This window comes from Anser cygnoides, chromosome 8 (genome assembly GCF_040182565.1).
Source record: "Anser cygnoides isolate HZ-2024a breed goose chromosome 8, Taihu_goose_T2T_genome, whole genome shotgun sequence".
NCBI classification, from domain to species: domain Eukaryota; kingdom Metazoa; phylum Chordata; class Aves; order Anseriformes; family Anatidae; genus Anser; species Anser cygnoides.
The window spans coordinates 2,454,716-2,467,994 of record NC_089880.1 but is presented as its reverse complement, the minus strand read 5'-3'; the positions used below and the strand labels follow the sequence as shown (position 1 = coordinate 2,467,994).

The 13,279-nt window shown below is 38.9% G+C and overlaps 1 protein-coding gene across 6 annotated transcripts in view; it reads left to right on the top strand.

The window, feature by feature from the left end:
- Positions 1-13,279, top strand: part of ARHGAP29 (Rho GTPase activating protein 29) — a 59,366-nt gene that overhangs the window by 29,838 nt on the left and 16,249 nt on the right. For 5 of the 6 annotated variants that reach the window (XM_048067254.2, XM_067001608.1, XM_067001607.1 and 2 more), the window contains 2 exons: positions 8,845-8,941; positions 9,374-9,446. In XM_048067254.2, the coding sequence (XP_047923211.2) occupies positions 8,845-8,941; positions 9,374-9,446 (170 nt within the window). Of the gene's footprint in view, positions 1-6,590; positions 6,842-8,844; positions 8,942-9,373; positions 9,447-13,279 lie in introns of those variants that run through there. The other variant, XM_048067257.2, reaches the window with a different exon arrangement.

The following is a 13,279-nucleotide window of genomic DNA, read 5'->3' as shown; positions in this document are numbered from 1 at the left end:
TTAAGTGAAGAAATATTTAAATGAGCAATCCAAATCTGAATGGCCTAACACTTAAATAAATTCCTTAAAACAGATAATAAGCATGGTAAAGGTAACAACAAACAGAGGATTGCAGGCATATATGTTAATACTTTCTGTTATTGGCCTTTACTGTTGCAGTTTTCTGTGTGTCAGACAAATACCAGTGGTGTAGCATACAACTGTTCCAGCCCAGTAAATCATAGCTGTTTCTTCTCTGTGTAGCGTTTGACTACAGCTCTCCCTGTTCTGGAATAAATCCAGTATATTCCTGTGGAATGAGCAGTTTATTCAACGTGGCATGGAGAACGCTTTCAGTAGGATTAAATCTGTACCTCTTGTGTTAAATCATGTGGAATGTCTTTGATCAGAGATGTCTAGTTTAGTTTTTCTCCTTGTTCTAGTTTTTTTCCTCATTTCCTAATTAATGTTAGTATGTCTGAATATATACTGCCAACTCATTGAAGTAGGAATTTCAGTGAAAATACTAACGTGTTTAGCTGCCTGATTCCTGTATCTCAGATTCTTCCAGGCTTTTCCTAGCTTGTTTATGTTAAGAGGTAGTTTTAGCTGTTTGATCCTTGAGTATGGCAGCTACTAGCAGCCCGTTTTGCATTTTATTATGGCTGCATGTAGAACATGCTCTAGATCTCCCTGGTATTTGATATGATCGCAGGATTGTAACTCTGCAACCTCTGAGCTTGCTTTAGAGCATTGTATGTAACAGTAGAAAAATAGAGGGTATCTTCCTGTATCTTCCTGGCTGCTCTCTGGAAGACTGAAGTACATGTGTGAAATTGTAATCAGATATGTATCAATGAGAACAGGTTAAATGTTTAGTGAATGTAACTCTACAGCCACCTTAGACAACCTGTTCCCACGCTGTAGTGTTATGGTAAGATTCCTTTGTCCGTTGGACACAGGGCAATGTTGAGCTGCTCTTTCTTCAGTTAGAGCAACCTTGAGGAGAACTGACTCAAGATATGCAAGCAAATCAAATTATGTCAACCTTTGCTAAATCCCATTTCCAAAAACTTCTGCAATGATATCTATCCTTTCTGGACTACGTGCTTTATCAAGATTGCTATTGATATGCAGTGCCCCCAAACTGACCAATTCCTGTGCCATTAGAGTGTACCATTGCTGGGTAAAGCAGTAGGATTATTTTCATCCTCTTGCGAGGTAACAATGTTGATAGATCCCATAAATACGTTGGCCTTCTTTATAACAAGTGCACTTTTGTCATTTTTTTTGTATTTGATTTAAAGTCCGTTCTTCATCCTTGGTCACTTTCTGTAGTTCTGTTACAGAACCAATTAACCAGATATAGGCTTACATATTTTTCTCCCATTCCCTTCTCCTTCTGAAGGGGAGAATTAAATACTTTGTTGAATTGCATAGTTTTGGGTGGGGGTTGTGTTCTGGATGTTTCAAATTCTAATCAATTCCTTCAGAGTATTTGTAATTTTCTGAATCCAATACCATGCATAGTTATTCTCTCATCTTTTCACACTCTGTTCCATCGAGTTTCAATAGCACTGAACCCTGGTCAGGTGTACTGGTGTATCATATATTCTCTTACAGGCATCTATTTCTGCCTGGTTTGATGAGTAGCTGTTCTTTGAATAGTTACTTTAGGATTCATTCATTTCTCTGGATAATGAGCAGAAGAAATAACTTGTATTAAGCTGCTTTTTGGTGATACAGATACTTAAAAATACTTTTTGACTTTTTCTCATAGTAACAAGATTTAATGTTTGCACTTCAAATAAAAACCTCAATGTTAGCAGCTAGTTAAGTTCACTTACTGTTTAATATGTTATCAGGAACTATAGTTGTAGAGGATTGCATAATTTCCTAGATGGTAAGAGAAACTACTGTTAGGAAAACTACTGCATGTTGTATAAGTACTGAATTTTGAAGTACATATTCTTTATTCTAAGAACGTCACTTGAAGCAAAAGCAGTAGAGTCATGTCATCCAGTTGTCTGGCAAATGTATTCAGATGGGTCAAGTTGTAAGACTACTTGAGGTATGTCTGAAAAGTGTGTTCAGCCACAGCTCACTTGAACTATCTTAAATATGATCTTGTGTGATGAGAAACCTCTTAAAGAAAAAAGCATGTTAGTGGGTGATTTTGTTACAGCTGGACTTTGGCCTTGAGCTGGAATCGAGTACAAGTTTTGACACACACACCAGATTGCATTAATTTTTGAATAATTTTCTTATAGGCAATCGTTTGACAGTACTGAAAATCTAGCTTTAAGCCTCTTGCTACAGTGATTGTATGGTGCACAGTGCTGATCTGATACAAATGTGTTCTTCCAGTTGGAATATATAAATAAATAGATTATCTGATAGAATAAAAGACTGTGGTGTGAAATTACTCTTAATAGCATTCTGAATAGGTTCTCATGGAGTTATTCATTTATCTCATAAGCAGCATACATTCAGCTGGCCTAGAATTGAGAAGCTGGCATAAATTGTCTGATTATTCTTTGGCTAAAGCAAACACGAGCTTGCTCTGTGGTGAATCATCATTCTTCTGATCCTGCGCTGTGTGACCTGGCACTGTGCATTTCCCAAGTTAATTGCCAAGGAAATGGAGTCTGAGCTGAAGCTAAAGACCACAGTCTCCATCAGTCCTGCCTCAATATTTGTAGCCTTTGATACAAACAACATGTACATGTAGTATCACTTGCTACTGGTTGCTCAGCCACTTTAGAGTATTCCTAATGTCTGGAGATAGAAATGGGAAGTTACAGGGCTTCAGCTTGTTCAGATTGTTCCTTTAGTCTTCTCAGAGAACAGCAAACCTTTGTTGTATGAAAAAGGCCTGTATCCCCCCACAGCATCATCTGTACTAAACGTGAGGGCAGCTTGTCCCTCTCCTCAGCACCTGTTTGGTTCTCACAGCTGGTTTTTGTGTGAGCATTGTTACTCAATGTCTGTGTTCAAACTGAAGTAAACTGCTGCTGGAAGTGAGGAAGTTCAAGTAAAAATATCACATGTTGCAGTGAATAGTGATCATATCAGACCTTGAGTTTGCTTACAGTGACCTGTCAGTAACACAAGAGTTCACAGGTTTTCATCTGTGGTTATTTCACTAGAAGTAATGTAACTTTTGGATAAACAGGAAGCTACAAGAATGAGAGGACTCAGTAAGATAGAAGTAGTATCCTTTTTCCTCTGTCTTCCCAGGCTGTGTTAATGTGACATTATGGAATAAGTTCATCTGAATCATCTGCTTCTTGTCACTGGAGGACAGAACTATAAAAAGATGTGGAAGCACTCTGTAGTCAAATTTATGACTAGGAAGCTTAACCTGCCACAGAAAATTTCTAATGTTGTTTATACAGGAGACGATGAAATGGCAGCAACTTGGGATTTACCCATGATTATTTTTTTCCCTTTTCAGAAATAGAAACTAAACTGTTTTAGGTTCTTGAAAGATCTCTGTGAATCTGCAGAATGCCGGGTTTTCAGTCCTAGGTTGTATTTGGAACTTTACACAGGGACATATGGTGATTTTAACAAATGATTGCCTTTGTTCTTAATGAAATCAGTTAGAGTAACTTTAGAAACAGTGATTGGGAGAAGAGTTGGAAATCTGGCTTGTGATACGTTTTTAATACCTAATGCTTTCTCTTTTGGACAGGTTGAAGGAGAAACTAACTATGTGGCATGTTACCTCAATCTTGTTACAGAGAATGATGTTTGGCAGAACAGATCATGTCAGACTCTACCATTCTAAACTAAGGCTGCAGAAAAATGTGGAGGAAAAAAATCAGCCTTGTTCTCTCAAGTTACACCTTTAATTGAATAGAATAGTTCGGTTGGAAGGAACCTGCAAAAATCATCAAGTCCAACTGCCTGACCACTTCAGGGCTAACCAAAGTTAAAGCATACTATTGAGGGCATTGTCCAAATGCCTCTTGACACTGACAGGTGTGTGGCATCAACCACCTTTCTAAGAAGCCTGTTCCAGTGTTCAACCACCCTTACGGTAAAGAAATTCTTCCTTGTGTCCAATCTGAACCTCCCCTGGCACAACTTTGTGCTGTCCCTCGTGTCCTGTCATCAATTCCCAGGGAGCAAAGGCCAAGAGGCCAGCACCTCCCTTTGGGCTTCCCTGCCTCAGGAGCTGTAGAGAGCAACGAGGTCGTGCCTCTGACTCCTCCTCTTCAGACCAGACAACCCAAGTGTACTCAGCCTCTCCTCATAGGACATGCCCTCCAGCCCTTTACAAGCTTTGTTGCCCTCCTGTTCATCTCGCAGTTGGACAATTCAACCAGAAGGATGCTGTGAGGGACAGTATCAAAGGCCTTACTGAAGTCCAGAAAGACCACATCAACTGCCTTCCCTTCATCCACCAAGCAGGTGACCTTGTTCTAGAATGATATCAAATTAAGAAGGCAGGAGTTGCACTCCTTAACCCATGTTGACTATGCTTGATAACAGCTTAGTGATTTAGATGCATTTCAGTAGCACACAGAATAATCTTCTCCACAAATTTTCCAGTGACTGAGGTTGAACTAACAGGTCTGTAGTTTCCTGGGTCAGCAGGGACATCCTCAGAATCTCAAGACCTTTGGTAAATTGTTGAGATAGGTCCAGCTGTAACACCCACGAACTTCCTCAGTACTCTGGGGTGAATTCTGTCAAGCCCCAGGAACGTTCAGCTGATACAGCTTGGACATGACATGGTTCACTGTGCCTCTGTGCTTGGACTGTACTCCTCATGCATACTTGCTTGTGTGCTTTGTGAAGAGTGTCTTTTAAATGACACCTCACTGGATCTGGAAGAATTGAGACTTACTGAAGCTTCTCACTTGGAACTGATTCAAACTCTTATTTCTGGAAGTCACTTCCCAGTCTGACACACCGTCATACTCGTAGTTGTTATTTTCCCATTCAGTATCTTTAAATTGTTGACGGCCACAGACAGCACAAAGTGCATGGTTCTCATGATCAAATGCTGAACTCAAGGCTGCAATGTTATTTTGCTCTAAATTACATTTCTTGACTTAATTGAATCCCTAGAATGAAAAGGGATTCCTGGTAAAGCTGAAAATTGAAGTTACTTAGGAATTCCTGGTTTAGATATGTTTCTTATAATAGCTCTGTGTCAAAGTTAAACACCTCTAGCAGGGTGAAGTCATTTCAGTTTGGTGTATCTGTGGTGTAAATTCTAAGCAAGCTGTATTATGGAACGTGTAGGAAACAGTTCCTCAAACTTGTAAGCACTGTGAGTAAGCTAGTGGGGAGGTTGTCAAACCTGGTAGTAGGTACAGGTGGGTGAAGTTTTATGGCACAGGGAGCTCGAAGTGGAACTGGGGTGAATGATGGGTAATAACAAGAAGCATTAAATACTCTTCATCTGAGGGGGGCATCTGTTTTTTAGTTTTGTCTATTTTCTTGTTTGAGTAGTGTTTTTTGTTTTTGAAACAATTCTGAAAGGTTCTTGGAAGCGTTGTTGGGAGTTTAAGGAAGGAAAATGTGTTGCAGGGATACTTGGGTCCAGCGAATCAGCCAGTTGGTTCTGGCTTGCTGCTTAAAAGTCAGCTGGTGAGGCATGGATTGAAGTTGTATTCTGTCTGAGGAAGTGGGTGGTGGTGTTGCCATCTCAGCCTATCAGGTGTGAGAAAATTGATCAGCAAAGAGAAAAACTCGCAGCCTGTACTTTAGACTTGCCTGGGCTCTGCATGCAGCTGGCAAGGTAGCTTTGCTGCATCCAGTCCTGCACGTGTCTCTGGGAGGGGGAAGGAGGAAGCGAGCAAACTACTGCAGTCTCCAGCATGTCCCCTGGGTTCCTGGGCTGTGCTGGCCTCACTGGACAGGCAGGGGACGAGAGAGCAACGCAGGAGCTTGTGTGCTGTAGCCACTGTGAGCTGTCTCAGCTTCTTCTTTTGAAGACCTTGGTCGCACTTTGGTCTTGACGCTTGACAGCCTCTTCTGCAGAGTCTCAGAAACTTTGCTCAAGTATCATCAGTCCAGCTCCCGGGATTGCAGCTTCCTGAAGGTCCACAGTGATTGCTGGTTCCCCAGCCTCTTCTGTACTTGGTTCAGAAAGCTTTAGAGAGCGTGACCCAGAAATAGAAACTCTGCAGGGTTTAGCAGCATTTTCATGAGGATACCAAGCCACCTCAGTTTGAAGACAGTTTTGCTAGCATTGGAAATAAAGATACTTTCATGCAAGCCAGGTTTGCAGTTCAGGTACAAGCTTCTAGATCTTAATGTATTGCTACCATATAATTTTTTTTTAAAGCCTGTCATGTGCAATCTGAAGTCTTACTTAAAAGCACTGCTACATTGCATTCTCACTTTGAAATGTGTACAACTATAGATAGATAGCTGTCACTTCCAGACAGGGAAATATTACTATAGTTCATTGTTGTCAGTAGCTATTGTGTGCAGTCAGGATGTCCTGGGGAAAGAGTGTGCATGGTTTAAAGTTGATGTTAAGTACATCAGCATTCCAGCAGTTATAAGCTAGAAGAAAGCTGTTTGTATCTAGCTGAATTGGAGATTGGGCTAACCTTTTTTTTTTTTTTTTTTTTTTTTTTTTGCTGTGGAGGGGAAGTGGTAACTGAAAATTTTTGAGATTTGTTGTTCAGTTTCTTATGGAACCTGAAAAGAAATGATTTCTCTGATGTGTAATACGTAAAGCTTAATAAAACTCTTCCTGGAAAAGAAAGGCAGAGTGAAACAGACGGCATTTCTTTAGGGAGAGATTTTCTGTATTAATGGCTTGATAGCAAAGTGAAAGAATAGCTCTTTCTCTGAAGACTCTGCAGCTAATGGATATCCGAATATTTCAGCGGTAAGTGTTTTGAACATACAGTCAGCTTTTGTCAGTTCCTTTTAACTTTGAAACAGTTTGCATGTCATGCTGGCACTCAAATGATTTTTCCAGTCATTAGTGGCTGTTAATCAATTGATCTCATAATAACCATTGTTGCTTACTGATTTGGAATGCAAAGTTTAGATTTATAATCAGTGTTATCTCAGGAAAGCTGAGACTTTCCACTAACCTGAATTTTAAAAATACATATAAAAAAAAAATCCTCTGGTATTTACAAAGTTGTTAAAAACTGTGGTGTTTTGAGTCTCATTTCAAACAAAGCTGCCAGAGACTTTTTTAATGTAATGTACCAGAAGAATTAAGAGGTGGGAGAAGCCTTAATTTAGCAGGGAACTGTGGCTACAGAGTCTGTTAACATTTTTGTAAAACGTGGTGTTTTTTATTGCTGTAGGCTTATTACAACACATTTTTCCAGGTCTGCAAGTAATTGTGGAAATAGCCCACAAGAAGAATACATATTTTATGTAATAGCTTTGTACAGAAATAGTTGTTATAGAAATGCTGGTGAGGCCTGTTGGCTTGCTGTGTAAAAAGGAATGGATTCAATTGTGTTAATTTACTAGTTTAGATTTCCTTTGTGAAAGGAAAAGTTTTTATGGGGGAGCAGATTACTGTACTTTCTTTGTTTGTTACCCATTAGGGTTTAGGCACCTGGCAGGAAGCTTGAATGCTTCTAAAGATTGAAGTCTGTTACATTAATTTGTTAAGAAAATGTGCATAGAATGGATAATGGTATAAAGTGATTTAATTTTTGCTACTTTTAGAAGTCATCGCAGTCGATTATTTCCATATTAGTACTTAAGATGTAAGGAGGATTAATAGTCACAGATCTTGCAAAAAGTAATTAATAAAATCACAATAGAAGCAATGTAAAGGGGTGAATAACTTGTATGTGTCACTGCAGTATTTCTGAAACAGTATATAATTTATAGTAATTTAGGCATGTAGTTGATGAAGTATATTGCATTGCTTAAATAAAATCAAGCATTTAAAGATACTAATGTGGGATTGTCACGGCTCCCCATGTAAAACTGACTTCCATCGAAAGGGCTCAGCTTTGGCTCAAAGGGGTATATTTGACTTTTGTACAAAAAAAAAAATTCCCAGTCACCAATGATTTAGGAGTTGGGTTGGAAACTAGATAAAAAAATGTTGTGGTTTTTGTCTTCTCCTTTCTCTGTCCTCTCCCTTGTCTGGCAGTTGTATTAATAGAAACTCTGAATGAATCATTCCTTTTGTCTCCACGTTATTCCAGTTTGTCGTGGAAGCCTGTTAAAGGGTTAGTGTTGCCTGCCTAACTACTCTTCTTGGTTACCAGCTCAAATCATCTAGTTTGTCCAAAAATGTTTCCGTTCCTATTTCGAAACTATGATAGCTATGCCTTGCTTCTTCCACACTTTTAAAAGGCTGCGGGGGTTTTGCCAGACTATGAAGCTAATAATTGAAGTGTTTTGCAATGGATGCTACTTTTTGGTAGCTTTCTGTTTTTCAAAACATAAACACCATGTTCTGGGTGTACACAGGATTGCATGCAGATAGAGGGGGACCCTCATAAACTGCTGCTCCTGTTCTGAAGTTATCTAACCAGAAAGGGAGAAGCAATTGTTCAAATATTTTGTTTCTGAGCTCTTTTATGATGGTGTCACTGCTGTGATTTGATTTGACGCTTGCTGATATTTAACTATTCACCTCTTCCACCAACATTACCGTCGTGTTCCTGCACAAAGCTCCTGTTTAAGTGGGAAGATAGAGGAAGTAATAGTAATCTGTTTGCATTGTGGGAAGCATCTGGAAGGCAGTCATTTCTTTCCTTTCAAGTTCTTCGAAGTTTTTAATGTTTTTGAAATTGTTGAGAATTATAATACTGCCTGTTCTATAGGAGACTGTATAAACTTGTCTTCAGGCACAGTGAACTTTCTTGACCCCACCTCTCACCCTTTGGTTTTCATCTTTTTCATAAGCGGTGAACTTCAAAGAAGTTAATGAAGAAAACAAGAGAGAACTCTTCAGTGAAATATTTACTTCCATTGAAACATTGGCATTTACCTTTGGAAACGTGTAAGTTGGAATCTGAGAGTTGTAAAGAGTTCAGTGGAGCTGAATCAAATTAAGATTTGAGCAACAACAACAGCAAAAAAAGCCTTTTGTTTCCTTACAAGCAAATATTGGCTGAAAAATGAATTTAAATTGACCGTATTCAGAATGCTTTTTCTGCTTTGTTTTTTTGATGTTTGTTTGTTTGTTTTGATGTTTGTTTGTTTGTTTTGATGTTTGTTTGTTTTCTTAACAAGGGAAGCCATGATGGAAATAGATGGTATAGAAATGGTAGGACATGGTATAGAAATTGCAGGGAATTCAAAACTACTTGTGACAATCTTTGTGCAGAACTTTTAAAGAGTATTAGAGAGATGATCTGAATTTTTGTTCTCAGTATTCTGAAATTACGTAGGTGAAGTAATGAAGTAACACAGCTCTTTGTTTTTCTGGTAGTGTTTCAGACTTCCTTATGGGAGATGTAGACAATGGCTCGTCACTGGGACTTCCTGTATCTCGGAGAAGTCAGGTAGGCTAAACATTCTCTTGGAGTGTGAAATCATATCTTTGAAAGGAGATTTTAATTTCCACTGAAACTCTGTGCATCGTGGGTCTAGGATGCTTGAAGTCTTCTGAGTGTTAAAATAAGATTAAACCCATGAAAAAAAAAAGTATTTAGGGTTTCAAGTAGTCATACATGTTCACTGTTCTCAATGCCAGTGATGATTCAACTGGGCTAGCACTTAGAGCAGGTTATCATTTATCCTAATACTTAAGTTCACTTGATATTTTAAATTGGTTTAGTGAAAAAAGCTAAATACTTTATAATAAGATACTTGATGAAATGAATTATTTGCATGCAGGAGTAGCTGGAATAGACGTGTCAGATCTAGAATCTAAATTGAGGTTTAATGACGTCTTTTGTGTTTTTAAAGACAGTTATTCCTTACAAAATAACCTTTTGTTCTTCCAGAGCCCAGTTTGTGCTGTAGCTGTTCCAACAATTCACTGAGAGAACTGAAAATAGCAGTGTCAACTTATAGGTAGTCAAAGAAAAATATTAGTTTTTTTAAACTCCCTTTTAAGCAGTCTGAAGGTGAGATTTAAAAAATGCTCAGTACCACATGCAACTCTGAATTTTTGTTTATGTCAAATCAGACTTGCAGGTAAATCAATCCAGATTAATGTAACGAAAGTGTGTATGCCAAGCGAAGTTGTAACAAGGTTAAAAAAAAAAAGTCCTTTTTTTTTTAGGTTTTATTGATATGTACTTCAGACATAGCATTCCTTCATACAGGCTTGATCATAGCAATGCTGTGCAATTATGACTGAGAAATAGTCTTTTTAAATTTACCCTATGCTTGTTAACACATGAGAATAAGACGGACAATCATAGAAATTCTTCTAAATCTGTAACTGCTACAAAGCTAGTCTTCTCAAAGGACATGGAAAGGAAGGAAGCTGCTCAGAAGACTGGTTCCAGAAGACACAAAAAGAGGGTTAGGCTGCTGAGAAAAACATGAAATAAAATAGCGTAGAAGCCAACATCTCAAGTAACGTAGATGAAATTATTTGAACAAGTGCTGTTTCAGATGATCAGTTCACCAGCAGAAGGAAGGTGATGAATTTGTTTGCTTTTTAATCCTGTAATGGCTTCATAATGCAAAAATATATTCCCAAGAAATAAGATGGTCATGCTTCTAAATGTGGGGGTAGGTGGAAGCCAAGGAAAAATTACGGTTTAGTGAAATGAAGAAGAAATTCTAGTCTAGCTTCTCCAGAAGTCACCAGCTTGTATTTAAAGTCCCATTTTTGTAGTGTCATTTGCTTTCCCTAATGTGGAAAAGAACAAATTTAAATTTTGGAGCAGGTAGAATAACATGGTTCAATTTGTTGGAAATATGTCCTAAATACATATGCATTGCTTTCAGACAAATATTTAACAGATGAAGCATTTCACTTTGTTTTGCAATTCAGAAAGTAATTTGGAGGCCATCTAGTAGATGTGTTAGGAGGAGCTAAGTGCAAAATATTTAAGTAGCTGTATTAACTTTTCACTCCTTCAGATCTGTACTTTCGCTGGTCAAACATAGCAGCTAGCTGTATCTTAAAAATATTAGAGCATAGCATTTTGATAGAAATTAACGTATAAACAGTTTGAAGGTTAATTTAGGAGAAAGGCCCTTAACTTAACAGGCAATTAAAAGCTTCTTAGCTAAGTTATTCAGAATTGCTCCAAGGCTTCAGGGGGGTTGATCTTGCTTCTCTTGACTACAGGGGCACCTACATTCTTTAGTTCAGGCATTCAGCTTGAAGGCTTAAATTAAGTGATATGTATACCCCCTCTTTGCAAGTGTAATTATTCTCATTTTAGTCCTCGTAGTACAACCAGAAGTACAAGGTAGAAACAAAGATATTTCTTAATTAAAAACAGAAGAGCTTTAGAATATATTAGGAGAAGTGAGACGGGCATGTGTGACCTTTCATTGCTCAACAAGCTATTCGAATGCTATTGGACATTATGTAGGTCTGAAAGCGCAATAAGAGACAAATAAAATGTCAAAGTGAGCTGTTTGCAGAGTTTTGCCTCTGACAGGTTGAGAGTTCTTGGGCAATGGGAAAACAGGCTTGGTTGAAGTTCAATTTAAAATAAAATCTATGTGCAAGTCAGAAAGTTTGGGTTTATTGGGGGGGGGGCAGGCTTGCTGGGATGAGTCACTGTCTTTTTGGTGGTGGGTTGAGTTCTGACAATAAAGCAGTATATAAAGAGAAGTAGCAGAGCGTCAACAGCAGTCTATATGCTTGCCTTTAGAACATGGTATCGCATATTTGTAGTGGGCTGAATTTGGATGGACAACTGAGCATTAAATAGCTGCCCTAACCAGGCTGTGTGCCTGAGTTACTGGAGAAGACTGAACGGTTCTCAGGGCTAAAACGATTTAGGTTTTATAGAATGGGAAGTAATTTTTTAGGACCAGAACCTCTAAGTACTTACTAAATTAGTATAAGATGTGGTTGGTTTTTTTCCATTTCTTGTTTATTCTAACCTAACAGTTGTATCCCACTTTAAAAGCTAAAATTTTTGCTGTGAAGTGAACAGTGATCAGGGATTTTTCTGATTTATGATCAGTTCTCATTTACATTTAAAAAAATGCAAAAAACCCTACTTGCATCATTGCTACCATGCTCCATTTTAGCTTTGTCTGATGATAAAACACACCAAAATCTAAAATGGAAACAAGTTCTTCTTGTGAAGCTTAAGGCTATTTTGCAAGCTCTTTCTTTGTGTTTGTCTTCTGCCCGCTCTCTGCTTCTGAGTTGTCTAGAGTAATTTATTCATTTAAAATGATACAGGTCTTAAAAGGCAGGGGAAATTTTTTACTAGGTGAACTTTTAATTCAATTTTAATTGGCCTCGCTTGCAGCACAGTCCTACAAATAATTCTACTTAACAATTAAAAGAGATGCAGCATGAGGACAAAGGGATGAAATCTTATGCTAAGCTAAATTCTGTTTACTTATTGTTGGATTAAATTCTGTCAGGTTGTACTGAGTATCAGTGCTTCATTAGAAAGTGTTACCTGTCAGCTGTTGTGCCTACACTGCACACATGCAAGTAATTTAGGTGAAATCATGGCTTTCTTCTCCTATGGAAGAAATCCAGGATTCTTAGGGCTTGTAGAATGGTGTCTGTTACACGTATATGACATCAGGTCTGGATGAAATCCTTCGTAAAAGATAGGTAGCAAACCATAGAATATCCTGAGTTGGAAGGGACCCACAAGGAGCATCGAGTCCAACTCCTCGCTCAAACACAGGACCACCCAAAAATCAAGCCATATGTACAAGAGCGTTGTCCAACTGCTTCTTGGACTCCAGCAGGCTTGGTGCTCTTACCACTTCCCTGGGGAGCCTGTCCCTGTGCCTGACCACCCCCTCCCTCAATGAAGAACCTTTCCCTAACCCCCAGCCTGACCCTCCCCTGTCCCAGCTCCATGCCGTTCCCTCAGGTCCTGTCGCGGTCCCCAGAGAGCAGAGCTCAGCGCCTGCCCCTCCTCTTCCCTCATGAGGAAGCTGCAGGCCGCCATGAGGCCTCCCCTCAGCCTGCTCTGCTCTGGGCTGAACAAACCAAGAGACCTCAGCTGTTCCTCATATGTCTTCCCCTCTAGACCCCCTGAATGTTAAACAATGTTTTTTTTTTCATCCCAACCTTTCGGGATTGTTGGTTTAAAGATATATAATGATTCCCTGCTATTTGTTATGTCTCAGTTGACAGCTATGGGAACTTAGATCCTATATTAGATGAGAGGGAGTTACAGCATAGTTCTTTCCTTGCTTTGCAGAGGGGGGAAAAAAAGGGGAG